This window comes from Onychostruthus taczanowskii, unplaced genomic scaffold (genome assembly GCF_017590055.1).
Source record: "Onychostruthus taczanowskii isolate IOZ18803 unplaced genomic scaffold, ASM1759005v1 scaffold42, whole genome shotgun sequence".
Taxonomy (NCBI): Eukaryota; Metazoa; Chordata; class Aves; order Passeriformes; family Passeridae; genus Onychostruthus; species Onychostruthus taczanowskii.
Window position 1 is genome coordinate 5917193 of NW_024501682.1, and position 24814 is coordinate 5942006.

Consider the following 24814-nt stretch of genomic DNA (forward strand, 5'->3'; position numbering starts at 1 on the left):
ATTGAAAGATAAGCCACAGACAGGAACACTTCTTCATTTAAAGATACCTTTCTGCTCATCGATTCTGACTTTAGCAGAAACACAGCAAGATGGATTTCTATGACCAAACAAGCTCACAACAGGGATGTAAGGTTACTAACCATAAAAGCAACTTCCTTCTGCAGATCAGATGAATTTCCATCAGTTCCCCAGGCAAGTAAGTGCACACCACTGGGATGCTACAAGCTGCGTCACACCTACCTACTGGCCTCCCTCTCAACAGAGGGTACAGTACAAACGGAGATTGTCTTCGCAACAGGATCCTGAAACTTGGTGACACCCAGCAGCAGGACACTTGCAATTAATTACACTAAACTTGGAAGCAAAATGACCAACTCAGACTTCAGTGGCCACAAGTATACCTGCGTGTCTATATGCAGCAAACCAAATGCAATCCAATAGTTTAAGATCTTCACACCGTTTTCAGTGAGTCTATTTCTACAGCAGTTTTTTGAAATACATCAGATCATTACAAACAACGTGCTAAACAGAAACAGTATTCAAGGTACTAGAGCAGTACAACCACAACTATATGAAACTTTTTTCATCCTTTAAAGCAGCAAACAATTATCCATGCATACAAAAAAAGTGATGCAAAACAAGAATCTTGTATCAACCACCACAAAAGAGACCAAGGCTGCATGCCTTTAAATACTTTAAATTAGTATTTGGGAAATTCAAAATGCCCATCAACCAGAAAGGAACAAGACAAGAGGTTGTGTGCCATGTGTACTCTACTATAAACATGGAATGAATATTACTGTCAGATAAAGGTGGGGGGTGGGGTAAACATGCAAAAGCACATCTCAAATGGTGTTATGTTTCATATGCCTGTCAACAGCCCATATGACAATGCTCCTGTTTATTCCCAGCACACTACATGTGCTATTTAACAGTATTTAAGGCTTGTACTGACAAGATGCTTACGTGAAAAAAAATATTAGCCATCAGACCACTAGTAATTTTCAAGAAAGAAAGTTAATTTTATCTGCATAGAATTAGACTTGAGGGTTTTTTTCTACTTCTCCCAGAATAGACAATATTAAAATAGAGATTCATACTAATCCTGTAAATGTAAGCTGAAATGGTGAGTTCTGTTATGTATCAGACTTGCTTTTGATATGGAATATCAGTCCTATCTGTAGGGGTAAGATTACTACATCTTGTGTGCTCTGTTACCATATAGATGGATGAGGGATGTTAGCAAACATCCCAACTCTCCAGAAATCAAAACAACATTCAAATAATTTCCAAATGACTGCTGCTATGTAAAAACAGCAATTCTTCAGAATACCAGCACCCCACGTGGCCTACAAATGCCATTAAACAAACTAAAAATTTCCTATTTCTTTAGGACACAGAAGAAGGCCCGAAGACTTTATTTTTCTTTTGACACAGCATCTGTAACACAAGCGAGCGTGTTAGGTACTCACATAACATACAGCTTTACACCTGGACATTTTATGATACAGAAGACATTGTTCCAGAAACAAAAAAAAATAGAAAAGGGTTAATCCAGATGTTTGGTAACACAGAGGCTGGCACTTGGTAAAACCCAGCATTTTCAAAACTTGCAAAAATAAATCTCAAGTAAGCAATGACTTAAGAGCAGGAAGTTACCATGTCAATGCTACAGATTAGATTTCATTAATTACCTTGTCCCAAACTGCAGTTACTCTCACACAGCTCTTACTGGTGACTTTCAAGAACAAGTGTCTTTGAACAATGTCAAGAACATTTGCTACATTTTATTTTAAGCATTGAAACTGGTGTTTGCTTCGAAGTGGGGTAGAATAAATCATTGTCCAAAACCACAGACCAACCCAGTATAAATCAGTAACAGATAGATATATTGTAAGATTTCCTTTTCTTTAAAAACAACCAACTCCACACATTTTGAGTAAGTCAGGTATGTTAAAATAACCAGTCAGACTTCATTCAAATGAATTAGACAACTTTTACTAAATGAAAAAACCTACATTTAAAATATGCATTTAAAATAAAATGGAATTAGAAAAGAGACTCAAAACCATTTTAAAGAACTTGCTCACTGTGTCAGAAATCAATATATCTCTTGCATTATATAATGTGCCAGTTCATAAAACATAAGTTACTAGAATCCTCAATTTAACATTTTCAAAGACAATACTGAAGTCAAGAGTTTTACATCTACTGATGCACATTTAGAATGGTATAAATCTGCAGCCTTCCCCCAAAGAATCTAACAAATTTGACAGTATTCAGTAAAAGCTTTTGTAGTTGTGTCCAATAAGTATTGCATCCTAAAGCATCACAAAATCTGTGCCTTTCATTTATCCTACTATATATTTTGTATCTTCTCCACATCTTGCCATTTGCCAATGTTAACTCTTTTGATAAAGGAGAGAACTGAAAAGAAATACTGCGTAACTCTTGATCACGTACAGAAATTATTGCTACTATAGTACACTACAAAGCAGAAGTCTATACAATAGTATATGAAATTTGATCATGAAAATCCAAATGGATAGAATCTTTAGTGATGTAAGCCTTACTATGAAGTTGGACATTCCTGTAGCATTTTCAGCTCACCACTCATCATCTAGCCTATTGTATGTTGAAAAACATCCATTTAAACACACCCTCTTCTGAAAAAGAATGTCAGCTTTCAAAGGCTTAGCAAATAAGGATCTTCATGTTCTGTGGAACTATGTAAGATGAATTCTGATGCAGGTAGGAAGTTACCTGGAAGCCAAGCATGCCAAAGGTGTTTCATGCTAATAAAACTAAAGCCAAGGTACCACTAAATCAAGTTACCAACTAAGAGGCAATACCATTTTTGTCCTATCTAAGTTAAATGAAGTGCCATCGCACAGTGTAATGTCAATAATTTAAAATAGTGTAGTGCACAAATCCATTGTGTGGCAGTTTAAGTTAAAGGTCAGGACAGGTTTTTCTGTCTTAATTATGTTGGCTGCCAAGCTGTCCAGTCTGGGCATTTGGGACTCAGTTTGCCTTTTAATCACTACTGTACTATAAACTTTGCATTATAATGGGGCACACGGCATTATGATGAAAAAACAGGGGATTAGGGGGAGGATAAGAGATCAATGGCTGTTCTAGAAAGCCCCTTCCTCGTGTCAATTTCAAAGAGCCAGGAAATAAGACTAGATACCATATTCCGCATCATTCTAGCTACAAAATAACCAAAGTAAAAGCAATTAAGCAACAATAAGACCACATTACACAAATGGAACATCATGCTCTCATCTGGTTTAACTATTACACCAAGTTTTAACTGGGATGTTGGTCAACTTTAAAAACCGTGGTAAATGTGAATATGTAGTTGAAATAGTTTTTCCTAATTTTTTTTCCTCTCTATGCTGGATATTAGAACTTGGAGCTATACTTGTTACAATACAGTGTTGCACATCTTTCTACTAGAAAAAATTAATAAAGATCCTTTACCCGTCTCTTTAAGTTAAACGTGTGACATCATAAAGGGTGTCAAATGGCTGGATGGTTTTACAGTGCACACTTATTATATACTCTAATATGGAGTTTTGTCCTTGACAGATCTGATGGTGTTTTCTACATTATTTCCTTTCTTCACCTCTTCTTCGGTGGATTAGCTGTGCGAGGTGGAGTGACTGGACGCCCAGAATTCAGTCCACCATACTGGTACTTGGCTTTCTTTTCAGATGGTTTCAATATCTTAGAGAAAATAAAGAAGTTCCTTTGAGTCAGCAATAACTAAAAACGTTTCAAATACTGTTAAGCCCACATGAAACCTTGTTCAGCAGGAACAACAGGGATAAGGATGGCAGTGGGGGTTGGAAATCACATCACAACCGTACAAATTTCTTAGTTCTACATGCAACAGTAACAGCAACTCTAAATCCTTCTAGTTCTACCACTATGCTGAGGTGGAAAGGGGAAAGAAAAGGGGCTGAAAACACATTCCAGGAAGGAATAGGGACTAAAATCTCATAAGGAAGCCATATTAGAAGGGTCCCTATAACAATTAGTTTGCATAATCGTGTACTCCAATCACTAGGTATGAGAAAAAAAAATCGCCCAATTAAACTTTAAATTTTGAAATGAGCATTTGAATAGAATGAACAACTTAATATGCAACAGTTTGGAAAACATAAAATTCTAGTTTTCTGGAGAACAGTTGGTTTGCAGTTCCAGCTGTTCACAAATGCCAGCCTCCTGCGCAGTGCCCTATGTAGCCCAAGACTATTGCTTTACACAAATCACCAGCACATCAACGAGCACACTAACTCGGTCCACACAGCCCCACACACAGAGTCACCTTAACGCACAAATACACCATACCTGGAAGGAACACATCAGAGTTTCATCCACACTCATCATGCCTCCTGCATTGTCAAACTCTCCACAATAATTTGGAGCTGAGAATAGGGTGACCAACTGCCGTTTAGCAAAGAACTCGTATCCATCTTCAACCACCTGTCAACACCAGAGAAATCAATACAGCTTACATACGAGACTCTGAAGAAAAAAAAAAGTATCTTGAGGCAAACTGGACTTTATATTGGAAAGATAAAGGAAGTAATCAGAAAGCTATTTTGTGTCTTGATTTTCAGAGAGGATAAGTTCACTCATTTTATCTTACCTGACACTGAATGCCAGGCCAGATAGCATACCCTATGTCTGACACTTCAAATATTAAGCACACATCAGCTTGACTGTTTAATATTTTCATAGTTTAAGTCCAATTATACACTGCCAGTGTAAGGATTCCCAGCATTTAATACTTTATACACAGAATGTGGATGTCTGACCTGATTAGTTTGGAGCATACTAGATTTGGATACCATTTTCACTGCAACTTGAAACTATTAAGTTTTGCTTAAATTGGTGTTGACTGCACCCACCTCAAGTGTAGGGGACTTTAGAATATCAAAATCATAAAAAAAGAGTGATTCTGCCAGATCTTGCCTAAGAGCATAGTACACCTTTACAATCACGCAAGTAGTATGATGCACCAGCCAAGGATATTCCCTTTTTTCTAAAAGCTTCATGTTACAATGTAGTACAAGTACAACCAACTGCTTACTTTGGTTGCAATCATCATGATCTTCTGTATCATCCTCCTTTTATAAAGAACTGAATCAACTATATGACTGTAGAAAACTGGCAGTAATCTTGATCAGCAGTTAAGAAATCCAGTCAGCATGTGGAATCGATACTAAATCTTCTCTAATGTTTTAGCAGTAAAATTACAAACAAAAAAATTTTAAGTGTTCTAATAGTGTACCCAAGCTTAACAGTGACACAGAATAAAGAGCCTATTTTTGTTTCACAGCAGGAGCGAGCTTCTAAAATAAGACTAAATAATGAAACTGAAATGTTATACAGGAAACTGAAACCTGATGTCCATCTAACTAGCACTCTTGCTTGAAGTAACCTAATAAAAAAGTGTGCTAAGGATTGACAATGCAAAAACTGCCTGACTGAAATGTGAGGAAATAAAAATAATCTATGCCAAAATACTCTGGCTAGCTGAACCAAAATACTGGCAACAGTGAAAGTTTTTACGTATAGACCTGTTTGTAGAGATAGTCAAAATGCATTTAATATTTCAGTGAAGCAAAGCAGAGGTAGTTCAAGCCAGAGCTACCCAGGAATTGTCTACTGCTGAAACTGAAGAACTTAACTTCTGTGTAAATCTGAAATTCAAATAACTCTGCCCCTTTAAATCTGGAGACTTTATCTGTAATGTTCACATACATCAGTCTAACACTTAACAGGCAGTACAAAAGGAAGACATCAATGGAGAAATCCAGTGTTAGTATTCTACTCAACTGACATTAGACAACACAGGTCAACATGAGCCAACATGTTGGAAGGACACAGACTTTACAGGCCCTTTATTAGAAAGATGTTTTCTCTAGAAATAACACAGTGCAAATTAAGTTCCAAACATACACTACTGCTAAGGAGCAGGAGAGGTTTTAAGAAGCAACAGCAACAAAATTCATACCTGATGAGCTCGACAGATCAAATCCAGATCATGACGATTCAGAAATTTACTGACCACATCAGCACCAAAAGTGAAAGAGACCCCACGATCATTTTCACCCCAACCTTGCACATCTTTGTCTGGGTCAGACCACAGCAGGTCACAGAGCAAACCTTCGAAAGATAATGAAAGTGAAAATGCCAGTCTTGGAAGGTAAGGTATTTTATAATGCAAACCAGTTCTACTATAATTACCAGAGCAACCCTCCTAAAGAAAATAAGCCTTAACAACAAATGCAACAATACTTAAAGTGCAACTCGGACAAAGAGTACAGTCTGCAAATATCTAGACTGTTTACCCCCTCACCACTGAAAATGCCTTGAGATGAAAAAAGTCAGATTTGAATAGTTCTCTGAAATAATCTTTTATTGCAATATTCAGCATGTTTACAGTGAGCATTAAGGAGTTTAAAAATATTGAAGTACATGTGTATTAAAAGGCAACCATTAATTTCACAGCTCACTGAGAAAGGTTAATTTGAAAGCTGCAGTAAATTTAAAAGCCCTATGCCTGGCCAGTTATAAAGGCAGCAAGTAACTTTTTACCTTAAGTTTCTGAACATGATTCCTACCATTCATGAAGAACCTTAGGTGACTAAATAATAATGTAACACAGCAAAACACTGATACATTGTCTCACATAGCATTGTAAATTTGCTAGGATCCCTGTTGACTGTTTCCAAAAGCCTTGTGACAGCCAGTCTGGAAGCTAAGGGAAAACAGTAAGCCCCTCCAGCATTTTAGCACTGGTCAAGATTTTTTTAAATTTTTCTTTCTTTTGCTGCCAACAAAAGGTCAGCCAGCTCTGGAGTTAACACTAGGTATTAAAAAAGATTCCTCTAGATCAACTGCAATGCCTTTACACATATAGAACTTCCCATTAATATTAGCAAGAGAAAGAACCAAGCCAATCCAACCGCAACACAAAGAAACCCCCAAAGGTCTGAAAGGCATTTCATAGCTTTCCATGAAATTGTACTTTCTTTACCTGTGATGACCCACAGGCATATAAATATTTAACAGCATTGCCTCACAATCTGAAGGATAAGCCAGTAGGCTCCTTCATCTGCCATTTAGAAATTTGATTGACATTTACATTTGGTTTCTTGCTAAAGAAAATATTGAAGATGTTATTTCTTAAACAAAATATCCTTCAAGCTGTAATCAAGCAAACCAATGTTTGAAACCTACTGTGCAACTAGGCCATTTAATATTTACATACATTTATCAAATGGTCTTTGGTGCCAGACACAGCTCCTCTCTAACAACAGGCTAAAATTTGATTTGTTTTTAGAAGAACAGAACAAGTACAACTGCATTTTAGATAATATTTCCATCTAGAAATAAACTCCTGAATACAGACAGTGCATGACAAAAACGTCACTGAAATTTAGTTCTGTATTGATTAACTTTGTTTTCCAAAACAATAATTGCCCTGCAATCCCTAATGGCTTCTTACCATGAGTTTCCAGCAAGTGATAGAAGCTGCTTGTCTCAGCTGTTAGCAAGTGCTTCCTCTTCTACTCTTTCCCCAAAAGCAAATAATCTTTAGGGTCATACAGAACAATAGGCAAATCTGTCCTAAAGGGGTCTTTAAACTGCAGTTGAAGTTGCAAAGCCTTTTTTCATCAGGCTAGAAGTTGCCACCATAATGATCTAATCCTAGCACAGCCACATGATCACGTACCAAAACTTCTGTATCAACACAGTCACTGAGTGACACCCCTCCACAAAGAGGCAGCTTTGAAGGGCTTGAAACTTCCGTGGAAGTGAGACTACTTTAGTTTATTTTTAGTTTTCCACAAGATTCACTTTCATTATGTAAAACCAGTTTCCTTAAATAGATCCAAAAGATGAAGACCTTTGTCACTGTACCACAGCACACATGCCTCTGATGGGACATTTCATTTTAGCTCTGACAGTATACACACAGCTATTGCTTCTGAAAGCAAAGATAACACTACAAAACACTACACAAAACAAAAGCCTTCTACAAAAAAATCTCCATACTTATTTTTAGGAGGTACTAAGAAGAGAGATGATTTCAGTGGAGTGTCCATGGAAATGAGAACTACGTTCCGTAAGGGCATTCCTGAAGTGGGGGTGCCACAAGCAATATTATTCGCCTGCTGAATAAAACAATCTTTTCTGGGAACACTGATATATGCAAAGATGGACTCGTTTGTGCTAACATTTATTTGGTTATGCATTGACTGAATAAGGACAAACACTGTAGTAATTTATACCACAGAAACAATCACTCACCAGTCCATAATGCATCGTAGTGTCAGGAGTGTATACACTGGCTTGCACAGAAGTGGTGTTGATTAAGGGACAGTAGATATATTAACATTAGTCCCTGAATTACTCCCATGCATTAAGGAACATTACAGGAAACAACTCTTCTACTTCTAAGTTTAATTGTAACCTATGTTCCAAAAAAGGTTCAGAGCTTATATCTCCTCTGAAAGTTAGTTTCAGACTACCGTTGAAATCAACACTTTAAAAACTATCCCATTGTACTGCTCAACATCTTTTCAATCCGCTAGTAAAGAAATCTGTAATGAGACACTGAGCAAGACTGATTAAATCATTCAAAAGACCATTGTACAGAAAGCACTAACAATTTGCATCCAACATTTATAAACAGAACAATAACCTAGTAGAAGAAAATTTCACAACGAATACATTGATAGATGCAGTTGAAGTCCCAACTACAGTGAAGTAAGAGCTGTATTTTTCAAATTTAATGAGGAAGGAGACAAATAGAGAGAAGTCCAAATACTTAAGCACCCAGGAAATTTAACTTTGTTGTACTGTTTTACTTTCTTTGATAGACTAAAAGGTTTGTGTGTCCCTAACCAAGGCAAGGGGAACTACCTCTTCAGTTTCCTTTATCTTTCATTACATTTCTAAGATGTTTCAAGGGAAACTTGTGAATAACACATCCAAAAACATGTATCAAAAAACATACCGCACTCTGCTATGACAAACAACAACAACACACAACATACAACAACCTTTAACATATCAGATAACATAGCCATCATGAGGAACAGGGCTCACATCCTATACAGGCACCAAGGAATACTGTACTGTGAACAGAGGTTGTGTTAAGTCACTACATCGCTTGCACAGAAATTGATTAAACCTGTTTCATCATTAAGACTTATTTACAGTAAATTCCATGTCACTCACCTGTGTCAGGAACATCTGTAGGTCTCATAATTCTCCGGATCTGCTCCATTGACTGGAGATCTGGAGACAGTCCTGTAGAAGTACAAGAAAACAAGTGACTCATATACGCATTTTATCTGCAGAAAGGGTTCCAGAGAACACAAGATTTGAGGCTCAAAGGCACACAGCATCCATTGTTTCCACTGCAACATAAACAAAAGGGAGTTTGCTATAAGATAATTAAGTTGCTGAATAGAGGACAGAGAATAATGCAAGTGAAATTAGCAAGGGGTTCTCATCACGATCCTTTTAGCCATGGAGGTTGTCATCTACTGTAGCTCAGCTACTTAAGTCAATTATAAAATCACAGTACTTTGATTACTCTAAAAAAACCCCAAAACACTTAGTACAGACGCAGCTATCTTTCAATAATTTAGCCATTAACATGCAACTACAATTAAAGCATGGAATTCCAAAGCCACCCTTTGAGGAGTTTACACTCCCTGAAGCTTCTCTACTTGGGGCATTCAGGCATGAAAGAGAGCCTGCTAGATGCTACAGCATCTTAATGTGTCCTTAAATAAGGGTCCTAAGCATTTAAATTACGTAGGCCAAGGTATCTAATTAAGAAAGCCGCAAATTTGAAAATCAAACATGAAGACCTAATCTGTGATGAAACACATTTCATGTTAATAAACCATATCAATTTGACTCAGTCCAGAACTCTGAACAGGACAGAAGAAAGCTGATATTGGAAAGGTCATTTCAACATGTAAAATAATTTCAGCTAACATCGGAGTTTGCACAGTGGCAATGTATATGTTACAAGAACAATGATATTTGACAGCAACCAAAGCATTTGATACAGACTTGAGGAACACTTCTTCAAGTATGAAGATTTTAGATTATTTTTCTTGAAGCAGTCTTATGGTAAAAGCCTCCTATCATCATCAGCTTGCAAAAGCTGTTTTCATGCTCTTGCCTTGAGGTTGTAAAGGATGGCAGAAATCTAACAGTAAACTACTTAAAGGGAGTATTAATCAAGTCTATAAACACAACAATACAGGAATAATAATAATATAAATTCTAGTATAAAATCACCTTTTAAACTTGGATGAATCCACCACTTCCCCTTCCCCAGATCTGATCTATTTGCACACACATTCCATTAGCACACGGCACCACACCCAGAGATTGCAATGGGCAGTCTCAGTGAAATAAACATGACCATTCTGTGACTTTCTATGAAGTTACAGCTTTCAGCATTTCAGGTTGCACCCAAAATAAATCCTGGAAGTGTTCAAGGCCAGGCTGGATGGGACTCAGGTTCCTGGTCTAGCGGGAGGTTCCTTGCCGACAGCAGGGTCTTTGGGAACTAGGTGACTTTTAATGTTCCTTCCAACTCAGTGCACTCTATGATTCTTTAAAAGGAAATGTTACTACAAACCATGTCTCAACTGTGTGGCTGTCCATTTTTGTACTATTTTGCATTACTGGAAACCGGCAAAACCCTATGGAATTGCCTGCAGGTTTGCAGACTTCTTTGTAACCATTTCTTTCCCAAAGTATTTTCCTAACTCCCCTTGCACACAAAGAAATGGCTAATGTCTCAAATTCATACCTACAGAGAAAAGTCCTACATGGTCAGTGTTAAATGGCGGATATAAGAATGCTAACGCTCACTGTAAAGCTGCTTCCAGTAAAAATGATTGCTGAAACTTACAGCATACTAAAAGTACACACTTAAGTTGTCTTGTCACAACAGTTAAGCACAGAAAAAATACCTTTAAGTATACTCAGTATACTGTATTTTTGAAGCATAAGACCACTTCTTCCCTAAGGGAAAACAAAGAATTCTCATTACTCCTGGTAGACTCATCAAATTTGATTTGAACCACTCTTTGACTGCGTGGAATTGGTAAAGTAAGTGTGATAGATACTAATTTCTATAGTGTAATCTTTGAATACTATGTAAATTAAGTAGAGATAGACATCAACATCCAGTCCGTTGTCATTAACATCAGAAGAAAAACAGAAAAAGAGCCTAAAAATACTACATAAAATGTAGTATTTTACTGTACAAACAGAACTCCCACCTCAGAGCTTCAATCCAGTGTGGTAAAACCAATGTATTCCATCAATACAACACTACAATATGGACTTCATTTATGGAAACTTGAAACTAATCATGTAAGTTCTCTAAAGATTAGAGCTAGAGACTGCTGTCATAGATAAGAGGACCAATGCTGTGCAGAACACAATGCAGAGAGAAAGGGAGAAGTCACAATGGTTATGGAATAAACTTTAATGAAGTGAGATAAACAGCAAAGTCCGAAGTTAATTGAGAGGACAGGCTTAAAAAAAGGACATATTACTACATGCGTGAGGAATGTGGGAAGAGAGGGAGCTGACGGAAAAAACACAATGAAAGATCCTCTCACTAGCATGAACATTTAAAGACAGGGGTAGCAAGAGAGGTTTCAGTTATATTGCAAGATAGGTAACTCAAAACAGATGCCCAGAAAAGTTTAGGTAAAAGAGATGACTCGATATATTAAGCTATTGTAGATGACCTACTGGGGTTGAAGTTAGGTGCCTTTTGTTTTACTATGTTATGCGGTTTTGCAAAGTTTTATTATATCCCAGAGGACAATATTTTTAAAATAAACTATGCAAAAATGCGCAATATAGTAAAAAAGGCACCTACCTTATGCTACATGCTAGCTTCAACCTCCAGCAGAGTTGAATGGTTTGTGTTGCTGCCTCAGTGACTATTAGAGTAGTAACATCATGAACATGGCGTTGACAGTCCATTACTTCACTGGATCTGGAATGCAGTTTGGATAGGACTGGAGAAAAGTGGAAAAAGGGCAAAACTTATTTCTGTGCTGAACGTCCACTTCCATTTATAAGGAGCAGCACACAGCACATTAGTAATCTTTTCATTTTGTTTCATAGCTGCAGATCAGTTCAGAGTGGCAATAATTTCAGAATAATTTCAGTTACACACTAAGCCTGTTCAATTTAAGGGGTAATTAGCAATGAATAACAAAGTAAATACTGCTTTTCACAAAAAGATCCTTAAAGCATACTATGCACAAAATAACCTCTTGTTTAGTCAAGTAGGAAAACTTAATTCACACATGCCCTCCACCACCCCCCCCTCCCCCATTTACAATGAAACTTTAAGTCTTTTTTCCTGAAAAACAGCTCTCCATGCTTCTCTCTCATGGTTCAGGTCTCAAATGCATACACACAAAGCTATTGGTTTTGTTATAGCACTCTGCTCTACCTGCTAATCTGCTTTCATTATCTTCTGCCTAAATTTCATTGTTTGCCTGAAACACTCCAGTATTTTGTTACTATTCATTCTCTGTTTTCCAAAAAATCAAAATTCTAAAACATATGTTGATAGTAAAACAGTAATTCTTTCATAAGCTGTTTTGGAGACAAATGTATTACATGGGTTTTTAGCCACTGATACCTGGCTACCTAGGCACAGAAGCGACTCTATCTCTCATTCTTAAAACTATGAGATTTAGCCTGTAAGATAGATATCAGTTCTTAAAAAGAAGAAAACACCACCACGTGGCTTGAGAATAAGAATAAAAGATGAGGTGTAAACAAACAGGTATTTTGACATGTCAGTGCTACCCAGAGACTGGCAGACCCAAGTGTATTACTGCAGTAAGTATGTTTTTACAGGGACTTAACAATATCTCCAAGCATGTTATGTGTAAGACCCTGTTATAGCTTATTCTAGCAGGCACTGAAGGCAGAAGCTTTCAATACAAGACACAAGAATACTCCAGACCATTTTTAAAGCACATTCCATAGAGGCATAGCTCTTGAATTGATACCTGTAATTAATAAAGGCAGGATGGCAGCCATCAACAGAACCTCATGAAGTCTGGAAGAGTCTTCTCAGGAACTCTGGGCTACACACTGTTTCTAATTCCAAACGGAGGTGTTCAAACTAGATGTCTCTGCATTGCCTTCATTTCCACTAATTTCCATCTCACTGGCAACACAGGTGCGACATCTACCAAACCATTTCTAGATCACTCAGAGAAAGGCATTAAAGTTGCTTATTAATGGAGGCAGTTGCAAACACAGCTGCAAAAGGCAGGATGGCTCTTTCTGCAAGTAACTGAAATTCTTGTCAACTGTTTGACACTGCAGGTTTCTGGAAACCTGTTAAACACCATTGCCTGTAAAATCATGGCAAGGCCTATTCTACAAAGAAGAGAACCAAAGTACATTCAAATATTCAGACAAGTCACAGCCGTCAGTCAGCTGAACACCAAACACTTTTTTCAGTACACCAACTGGGACAGGTACCTACAGAGGGTAGACTGTCTAGCAGCCAAGGCTTTATGGAGTCCATGCAAGCAACGTCTAATCTGTTACAGTGATAACAAATGTCTCAAGCTGCAGACTTGACTGTGTGACCTCAGCGGTCCAGCCCACCAAAGTGCTGTGAAACAGTTAAAGAGGCCGAGAGCACAGAGCCAAGGTTACTTGCGAAAGCCGCTCTTCACAGCTAGGGATGCCACCCTTAGCGAAGGCTGCACTGATATAATGTGTAATGTGGCAAAGTAGGCAATAATTCTAGCATTAAGTAACCTTCAGAGAGGGATACACTGATGGGAATACTTACAGACACACTTCCCTCTCAGGCACAAGAAGGCCAAGTGTATCAGGTAAGAATGACAGTCTACTGACCACTGCACAGAAAATCATGACCTTTATAGACAACACAAGGTTAAATATCTCCAGCTAAGTATCAGGTACACACAGCCACACTCATTCTGGTATAGCAGAACCCAAAATCAGTCTAGATACAGCCTTTAAAAGTAGCCATCAGCTTACCTCCATGACAACAGAAGATCTTCTCATCCACAATGGCTGCAATAGGCAGACAGTTAAAGCAGTCTGTGAAGGTCTTCCACAGCTTAATGTTAAATCTCCGCTTGCCTACAAAAACAGCACGTGATATTAGGAAGAGGAAGCGGGTTTTTAAAGACAACCTGTAATACATACCAGAGCCTAAGCAAAAATGTTCGCAAACTGTCTTCATAGGGTTTTACTTCTGTGAGCACACTTATGCTTCAATCTCTTACAACAGCATTTCAAGGACAGCAGAAGAAAAAAATAGTAACACACCAGAGTGACTTTAACCTTGGCTTGGAACTTAGAAAGTTTCAAAGCAGGTTCAAACAATATTGAAACCCTTGCATTACAAGAGTTGCTACTACAAGTGTTTCCAAAACACAGTATTAGTCTGTTGTAGTCTTCCAAAAGTACTAGAATTTGCTTACATTCATCATAAAATCCATAGATTCGATTGATGCTAGCACACTCATGATTTCCTCTTAGGAGAAAGAAGTTTTCCGGGTACTTGATTTTATATGCCAGTAATAGGCAAATTGTTTCCAGAGACTGTTTGCCTCTGTCTACATAATCTCCAAGGAAAAGATAATTCGCTTCTGGTGGGAATCCTCCATATTCAAATAATCGAAGCAAGTCTGTATACTGACCATGGATATCACCTTAAAAAAAAGAGTTTACCAAGGATTAGTACAACATAAAGACTTACACAAGTCAAGAACTTAAGCCAGCTAATTAGTTTTGATTCAGTGATATTAAAAAAGGCATTAATATTACCTTTAAAAACTGGCAATATGCATTACGAAGGTAAGAACCATGCTAATATTAAAGCTGAAGTACTCACAGGATATAAATAACTCACCATATCTGCAGAATTGCTATGTTAGGTATGAAGCCAATCTGAAACCCAAAAGCTAGAAAAATCTTCACAACAAAGCATAAGCTTTCTAACCAAGCTTTAATTCACTTAAATTGAAACAAAATCAGAAAGAAAACCTCTAACTGAACAGGTATATGACCAGGAAGCAAATGTACCTCAAAAAAGTCACATTATCTACTGCAAAAACAGATCAGTGAAGAATTCAGACTGGAGAGAAACTCAACACTGTGCTGGCAAAGTACACTTACTTCAAAGGTCAATTTCCACAACACTGCTGTACTAAGAATCCCATCCCCCAGCATTTAGACTGACTTCTCCTTTGATGCATGTAACAAGCAAGACAGAGGCTCAAAGACTCCATCCCTTACAAGATACTCAACCCTGCAACTTGCAGTTAGGAAAAATACCTGTCATGTTACTCTTCACATTGCCAGCTTTAAAACTAGGCTTTCCACAGAACAGCTCTGTGAGGCATTTACACCACCACAGTGTATCACATCAGAGCAGCCAAAGCTAAACTATCTCTGAGCTGTCCACACGGGTGAAGATGCCAAAGCTGCTCTACAGTAACTTCCAGCATACATGCAATGTACTCCAGCTGACTGGAAAACTTATTACCAGAGTGACTGGATGCAAAACAGATATGCCAAAAGCCTTCAGTACAAGCTGTTTGCTATTTAGATTCAGTACCTCCTGGTCCGGTACACTAAGCATCACATAAACGTATTTTCACTAAAGGTGCTTGTTCAGTGACAAGATCCTGAGTTTGCTAGCAAAATAACTGGAGTTATTCTCCACTAGAGCACAAGCTACTACAGCCTCAGAAGAGAAAAAAGATCAACTCACATAACTTTTTTCATCTGAAAAAAGGTTCCCAAACCTGTATGCTCTCTGGTTCAACTCTTAAAGAACACAGCGGTAAGAAGAGTACATGCTGTATTATATTCCTTTAAGCTTTCCATGAAAAATGCAATACTTCCTCCTTTAGGCAGCATTCTCCCATAACTATTTCTCACTTGGGGAGAAGAATCACTTTTCCAGTTTTCTTCTAGTAGAGGTGGATCGGTATCTACTACCCAACTTCAGTCACAATCTGAAGCTCCACTGGCTAAAATCTCTTTCGCACATGTTGCAACAAGAATGATTTGTATTCTAATTGATACTTAGAAGTCTCCAGGTCACAACCTGAAGAAGCAGAGGAGTCCTCAACAGCTTGTTTCTGTGCTGAGTCTACTACTCCAAATCTGGGGATTTGATAACTACTGTTATCAAATCCCCACACTTCAGCACTAACAGATTGAACTACCAAGTAAACACATCACAGAAAATATTATTATGTTGTCTACAACTACTTTCAGTTACACATGTACACAGAGGGACAAATGCACTTAATGGGTAAAAACATTTTACAGAAACGATTTTACAAAGGTACCAAGGCATTTACCATTCCATTCAGGGCACTTAGCATTTTAAAATACAGCTTCATCTGAGCACAAGTTGAAGTTTACCAGATATAAAGACTTGCATTAAAAACCACATCTATTTAAAATGGACATTTACATAAGAGCACCTTTCATCTTACATTAAAATACAGCCATTTGAGATGTAGAGCTTATTTTGAACTGACTTGATTGTAAGACAAGACAATCCTATTATGGTTCCTCAGGTATTGCCTGAACACACAAAAGTAATAGTTCAAAGCAATACCAGCTGCATATTTTGCTTTTGGTGAAGCAATCATCTTTCTTTCACTTTTATCTAAATGCAGCTTTGACAATTGTTCCAATATTAAATTCAGATGCACCTGACACTTCCTGGTACTTTCACTGTGTTTGGAACTCGATTTAAGATAACAAATGCCTTATTTAGCTGTGCATTAGCTGCACCTACTACTGCACACCTAACAGTCCATTCAACTGCCTCGATCTGGACAGATGAGAAAGACCTCGCTTTGAAGTAGGCCCATTATTCCTGTCAGACCTTGACGTATGTATAATCTATCCAAGTTTCCATGTTTTCTTCATCTAGGAATACAATAAGACTACACTACAATGAAAAGTCTAAAGAAACCACATTGTGATAAAGTTGCATTTTATCTTCAACTTTATGTCATGAGGCAAGCTGGGCTGGTTTTTCCTCCCCACCCTACCAAGCAATTGTCATTTAAAAATTACTTTGCCCATTAGTGGTTGGTTTGTGGGTTTGGCTGTTTTATTTTGGTTTTTTTTAATTGGTAATATCCTCTCAATGTAAGAAACATTGCAGACATTGCATCTGCCAGGAAGAAGCTAATCTATGTTTGAGGATGTAGGTAGTAATGAATACAAAGATTGTTTCCCCTTTAAAATTATGACACTTCAACTAATCTAATTCAAGGAATTTTATGCCTTCAAAGGCATTGTCTATTGTTAATAAGCAAGTTGAAGGATCATTACAATCCAATATTTACAAAACTTATAAAACATTTTTTTACAACCTTGTAGTTACAGTGTAGTTTGGAAAAAGTCTAGCATCTTATAAATGCTTAGTGAGGTAAAAACACACATGTTTTATTTGTGTTTCACAGTAATACTGATGTTCGTTAAAACATGCTGTAAAGCTCAAGGAATTTGTTACATGGTAACTAAGCCTAACTTAAGTCTGCATCCAGTTTTATTTCTCAACTGAAAAACTAACAATGCCTTCAATTTTTCAAGTGTTTCATTCCACGAGGTCTTTGTTTCATTTATGCTTTGAAGTGACCAACTGCAACATGCAACATGTGGGTCTTTTAAAAGCAGCTGACTGCTTTCTGAAATAGTGATCAGAAGAGCACCATCTCTGTGCAGGAAAGGAACAGGCTGCAAAATTTGCACTAGATGAGGGCACAAGCAGCCCTTATTGCCAAGGAAACTTGCTCCAAAATAGCGTGAGGAGCATCAGCAATGTACCAAGTGCTACTTATCCAATCAAAATCCAATCAAAACTGATAACTACATTCAAGATTTTGAAGACCTCCCTCCAATCCCAACTCAACCTCATTTGCCTGACTCAGTATTCTTCCAATCCCCTAGCACAGAACTAGATTGAAACACCTACATAAAACACGCATATATCAAGCTTACATACCACAAATTTTCAGAGGTGCCTCTAGTTCCAGAAGAATAGGCTGGCTAAGAAATATTTCCCGTGATTTTATGCACAAGCCCCGAACTTCTGCTTCGGTCATCTGAACAATCTTCCCGGGACGACATCCTCGTACTGAAATGAGATATTTAACAGTTGAAGGTAACTACCACACAGATATACAGCAATAGCTAAATGCAGAGGATCTGTATTTAAAACCTATATTTGACAAAAAGCCAGCATCACATTCTACTTATGTACCAAATACTTTGGAATTATGCTGTCCAATGAATTGTAAAATTAATCTCTGATACTGTGGTAATCTGTGCTTAAAGATCTGTATGCATTCCTGTTGAATCAGGTCTCAGAAGAGAACAATTTAAGCTCTGCTTTTGTCCATATCTCAATAAATGGCAATTTAAAAAAGTGTTTAACAATTCCTTTATGCTAGAGTATTCATAAAAGACAAGAAAAATCTTGAGAACAGAAAATCTGAAAACACTTCCACATTAGCACAAGGTAAACTTCTTCAGGACTGTTAAGTTCAACAGCACTAGTTAAACACAAAGAAAAAAAATCATACATGTTATTATGTTTATTGGAACTGAAAATGCCATATTAGGAACATCACACTAAAAAAAGCTACGCAAGTTTGATGAAACTTCCATATACAAAGACCCTTAAATTACTGAAACCTTTACAGCCAAGAACATTCTAACTAGAAATGAAATTGAATTCACAAAACCTGTAAGTCAGGCACTCAGACCTATATTTAGCCTAATATCAAAAGCATTTGCATGTCATTGCACTCCAACCAATATCCTCTGGCAAGTTTATTGCAGCTGCTTCTTTCTACAAGTATCTATAAGAGTTCTGTCAGAGGCTGTAGTGTGTCTTTAACGAGGCAACAAAATAGAACAATTGTGTTGTCACTTTGGCCAATCCAGTTCAGTCTTGCATCTCAGCATAAACCAAACTTCAGAGTTCAAATGAATAAGCCAGGATCTATCAGTGTCTACAACAGGCAAACATCCTGCCCTGCCATCTGTTTTAGATGAAAGTAACATTCAGCATTAAACCACAGCAGCACCTTCAAGGGAAGGGAATACTCAACTTTTGCAGCTCAAATTCAAATGTTTTCAAATTCATGTATAATAAGACTTCACTTCATAAAAAATTTAGCTGCAATTTCAGTTAGTCTAAAAAATTTGTGAACAGAAGAGCAAAAAGTAGCTCACACATAGCAAATTCCTACGTCACCTGCTTTCCCTCTTCAAAACAGAAGAGTAAGCTTGTAAATTTTTTTTTCCATTAACATAACCTCCCTTTTCCTTGTATTTCTTCTTAGTTCCTAGAAAACCTACTACACAGAGGAGGTCAGTATAATTCCATCTAGCATTATCTACATTGTGCAATGGAGAAGGAAGGATATGAGGGAAAACAGTTTGTCCTAGGTCACCTAGTACGACAGTTCAAAGTGTTAAACTCAAAATACTCTGCTCTGGTTATCACTGCATACTCGTCCCAGTGTAACTGCACATCTGACCATGCCAACACTGTGTATTTATTTTTAATAAACACCAGACACTTGGTAAAGAGAGATTAGGAAGCAGTCACAGGAATACCTGAAAAGGCAGAACTGAAGAACGGTTTTCAAAAACAGGGCAGAGATGCAAAATTAGATCCTGGGACAGCTAGTTTGAGTGCCAAAAGAGCAGGAGGAATAATACATCTGAAGTTGAGGAAATATTGGAAATACTTAGCTCATTAGAACCTCACAAGAAAAAGGCTGTGTCATACAGGACTTCTTTTACTGACACCCAGTGAATCACTGCCAGGTGATATTTATGACATGGTAAGTCACATTCCTCTTGCTAATTAAGATTTCAACTACACTTGACAAAGCATTTTAGCAACACTTTTTGTGTTATTATTCCTCATGCATTAAGATGTTCGTTTACGTATTAGAAGAATACAAAGGCAGACATCACAAACAATCAATGTGACTTGGAAACAATATATGCCTACAGGCCTCATCACATTTTAAACAAATGAGCAATGTTCTTACAGATAGATCTTCAGCCCCATTATTAGCAAAAAACCCAGAAACAAACAAAGAAACAAACTCAGGCTTGACAGCTTTGCACTTTTGCTTTGACTATCCACTTTGTGGGGTACCAAAACGTTCTGATAATCTTAATTTCAAATTCTTGTGTTCCAATAGTTTATAACTATTCCCTTTAGACACCTGGGACTCCTTCTGCTAGGCACAATAAACTGCCATCACACAAAAGCAGAGTCTTTAAATTACAATGGCTATAATTTTAATTAAACAATTGATCTATTTTAGACCCATAGCTTGCAACGAAGTCACACCAAAGCACCACGCACCACAACCAGCTTTCCAGTCATGTCTTCCCACTACATACAGTGCATTCTTTTAACCATAAGAAATGACATTCTATTCTGTATTTAACTTTCATGATGTTTTGCAGTACCAGAATGATGCCATTTCATACAGATCAAGACCAAGAAGTAGAACTGCACACTTACATCCACTCTAGTTTTGGAACTCAAACCCAGGAAAGCCCAGTATATACCACATTAATGTTCCCAGAAGAAGCACCAGACCAAGCACTGAGACCAAAACTGAGATAACAGTTCAAGTAGGGCATCCATAACACTTTAAATAACTTCCACCCAATCGGTTTTTCTTGCAACACTAGTCTTTAGCTCCCTTCAAAAGTCACACAAAGAGGTTTAAACTTGGAACATTTGCTTTATAGGATTGATGCTTTGAGCAGTGCTGGATTTTTTCATGAGAAGCAAAACACAGAACATGCAGTCCCTGACTTCATCATTAACTGCCAGTCAGTGCCTCGATGGTATTTCTTTACTTCTAACAGTAGAACCGCAAATGCTGCAAGTCCTTAACAGACAAATCAACTAAGCAACTTATTATCTCACTCCAGATTTTCCAGGTTAGGAGACACTTCCACAACTCTGACAGGTCTATCACGCACAAGAGGAGACAGCATGCATGTGATGATCAGTCACTTCCATCCTTTGGGAAGGATGGAAGATCTGAGCCACTGTACTTTGCAAAGGCACCTTCCACCCAAACAGTCTGCAGCTCCACGTAGGTTCAGTTAAGTTTGAAGTAATACAAAACCTGGAGTTTCATGAGGAATAATATTCAATACTAGTAAGGATAAAAGCAGTTTTCTCCCACAGCTGCCAGATCAGCAACAAGGGTACTACATATTGAGAAATGAGAGGCTCCTGTGATCCTGAAAGGCTCAGCACTTTGCTGGATTCACAAAGACACTGAAAGGTTTGCCAAGTAGTCATCCAGAACACATGTGCCACAGCTGTGGTACAAGTACACAAGTAAGGCTAAGCACTTATTTCAGCAGCTTACATTACAACTAGAATTTTGTTCAAGTTCCCTTGACTCAGCTGAGCTTTGTATGGATTGTAAACAACACTGCATTTAGTTTTTCAAAAGCCAAATCCCCAAGAACAGATTGAAGGGGAGGTTCTAAGAAGCAGATCGAGAGCATAAGAGATGGTTTTCAGATTCACTTACGAATTACTACAGCTAACCACTCAAGTCACAGCTTCACACACTGCAAAATCTGTAGCTAAAAGAGCCTTTAACAGCATTGGGGAAACCATCATTTTTAACAGCTGTCAGTTACCCAGGGCAGAAATATATCAACATTAAAGGTAAATTAATTCTCTTTAATCTAAAATGCTGTAAACAAGCTTTGATTTACATAAATTAGCCTTTTGATAGGGACAGCACTTCCTGTTGTAAATACACAAACTCACATGCATAGTGCTCTGAGAGAACAACCCGTTCCTCCAGTGAGCTTCAAGCAGAGTGACATGGCATGGGATAAAAAAGGAATAAAAGCAAATATATGCTGTGAACACTGAGACTTATTTTAGCAGAACAGATCCTACAGTTACCTAAAAGCTACTCTAATTAATATTAGAATAATCTCTGCATCTACACAAACATTGGTAAACAACCTTAAGAAGTTCAGTAACATTAATTAACAATCCAAGACATGAGCTGCACAGTGGCAGGTAAGAAAAACTTCAGCAAAAAATAGTAATTTTTTTTAATCCCTGAACTTATGCCAGAGTGTAGTAGATTATGTAACACAATACTGGCAAGGAAAAGGAAAGTGGGTCAAGAATTGGCTGTTCCAAATTCCACTTGCATAGTTTTTTTCCATAGCCTTTCATGAAATGGAAAAAAATTTATTTAACCTGTTCTGTCACACTGCTTCTGGTGTGCCTCTCTCCAAGCAACTAAGCTGCTCATTTTGTGCCATCACTAACAGTTTCTTCAATGACTAAGTCAGCTATGGTATGCACAGCTACCCTAAGCAGTTACCTGGTGTTGCTTTCCAAGATGTCAGTGTCCAGTTTACTGGGTGTAACTCACAGTTTTATCATAACATCAAAACCCAGAGACTTCTCCCTAGTATCATAAAAAATTGGGTCAGCATTATTGCTAATAAGCAGTCTCCTTTCCATTCACTCTACTTTTTTTGCAGGCATGCACTTATGTGGCCACACAGCAACCACACAGTAAACTGTAGTGAACTGATATTTTCTTCCTAGAACAAAGATACAACAAATCAAAAATGTAATATAAATAGCTCCCCAAGGTGAAGAATATATTCTCTGCAAACTTGAGACAGGGCTAGTGAAAGAGTAAGGAGCTGGTTCTGCTTCTTTCCACGGTAGCTCCAGCCAAGCTTATGTCTGAAATTATGGCTTTAGAAGTCAATTTTGCCAGAGCAGATCTAAAAAAAAATCCCCAAACTACAACACAAGATAGCAAGCATGCAATTTTACAAACTGCACACAAGTAATTCCCTTGAGCTTACACTCCCCTCACATTCCGTGGGATGTTTAATCATTGGTGATTAACAACTCTGACATTTAATTTTTTTTTTTTTTGGTACTTAAAAGTACTTTGGAGTATTTGGCAAATGTAGAACAGCCTGTCAATAGTAGGAGCAGAACAGATTTTAAAGCTTAAGGCGGCATTACCTACGACTTGGGAAAAAAAACAAGCAGTCGTCACACTGATTTTGGAAATCTATTCTGAAGTTATCTGCCCTCAGTATTTTTTAAATCCAAATTACATACTTTCATGAGTTTAAGTCAATAATCCTATGCTGGATTTTAAAAGCAACTCTCAATTTTAAAAGCAAAACTTCTACTCCCTCAGAATATCTTCTGTTATTTAACTTGTTCAGCTGCCATCCAGAAGCAGCCACTCCCTACACTACAGCAAAACAGAGAGTTAAGCCAGCAACACAAGTTTTAAATTTTCAGAACTGCTGTGACAGAACTAAGCTTAGAATAGCTCTCATTCACAAGTTACACTGGTGGACAACAATAAAATAAATGAGCCCTTTAGAACTTTGCTCCATTCAGCAAGAACATATTGCTGAACATACAGCTCTTCTGCAGCATACCTAGCAACCCTGTACCTTTCCTAGGGTACATCACCCAAATTTCTCACTAAAAATAGAATAATCAGTCTTCTGGGAAGCTTTTTTTCTTGAAAAACTGTGCTTTTACATCCAAGTAACCTTAAAGTCTTTCTAAAATTGCCTTCACTAGATGACCTTGATATAAAGTATTTTGCTGAAGAACAGTGATTGCTTGTGAACTCATTTCAGCAGGCTTACTTAATATCAAGCACAAGTTCACTGAAGAGTAAGAGACTGCCTAAGCCTTTAATGGGAAAAAAAAACCCTAACAATGAAGTGGTGCTGTTCTACCCAAACTTGAATTTACATTCTTTAGATACTATCTAGCAAAATTAATAGTCGTGGAGAAGAGGCTTTGAAATGACTCAGAAACAACTATATAAAATTGCTTCATGGGATGCTCCAGTAAGCCCATGAAAACATGCAACCTTCACCCATTCCTTTAGCTTTTCATGGACCACCTGCTTCCTTAAACAGAAGTGCCATAAACTAACTGATGTCTCAGTCATTCTGTATCATACATCGTTCCAAGAATTGCTGAATTCAGTGCTGAAGGACATGATCACATGTTCTACATTTACTGTTTGCTTAAGTACACTTGAACCCAAAATTCAAGCAACCAGCAAAACCAAAGGTTGTGATAGTAATTCCTGTCCTAGTCTACTTGGAAACCTAACCTAGCATAAAAATTTCATTAAACAAAGAATTTCAGCTTATTTCTCAAAGGATGACTTTGTTCTCCCCTAAAGCAGTGCTAATAAAATTCCTAAAACTCAGGGAAGGTGGAGGTAAATTACAGAAGTTATGAAGTAACTACTGAGAAGTACCAAGGAAAGAAGTTACTGAAGTTATGATACAAGAAGCTGGGAGTAATTTCTGCACATCCATGTCACTGGTGCTTAACCAATGTTTCAAATTATAAACCAGATACCCAATACCTTTAGAGGCACCTCAGGCTGTAGTTAAGAGTGGATTCTCCTACAGAGTCCCTTCACTGAGTAGTGCATCTGACCTCAGTGAGCAACAGGCGAATATAGCACGCTGCCTTCACCACAGTCTAGGGTTTAGCAGTGCGAGTTTCTTCCTTTCTAAAAAAAAGTTACATTCCTACCTTTGGTGGTAACTAATGAGCATTTAAGAGAAATTTTAAGATTTTACAGTTGCAGTTATC

General features: G+C 37.6%; 1 protein-coding gene across 1 annotated transcript in view; it reads right to left on the bottom strand.

Moving 5' to 3' along the window:
- Positions 1-1982: 1982 nt before the first annotated feature.
- PPP1CB (protein phosphatase 1 catalytic subunit beta) overlaps positions 1983-24814 on the bottom strand; it is a 28781-nt gene continuing 5949 nt past the window's right edge. The window contains exons 2-8 of the mRNA XM_041413503.1: positions 18125-18256; positions 14568-14798; positions 14119-14223; positions 9268-9339; positions 6032-6183; positions 4360-4494; positions 1983-3732 (exon numbers count right to left, since the gene is read on the bottom strand). Coding sequence (XP_041269437.1) covers positions 3628-3732; positions 4360-4494; positions 6032-6183; positions 9268-9339; positions 14119-14223; positions 14568-14798; positions 18125-18256 — 932 coding nt within the window. The 3' untranslated portion in view covers positions 1983-3627. The remainder of the gene's footprint in view (positions 3733-4359; positions 4495-6031; positions 6184-9267; positions 9340-14118; positions 14224-14567; positions 14799-18124; positions 18257-24814) is intronic.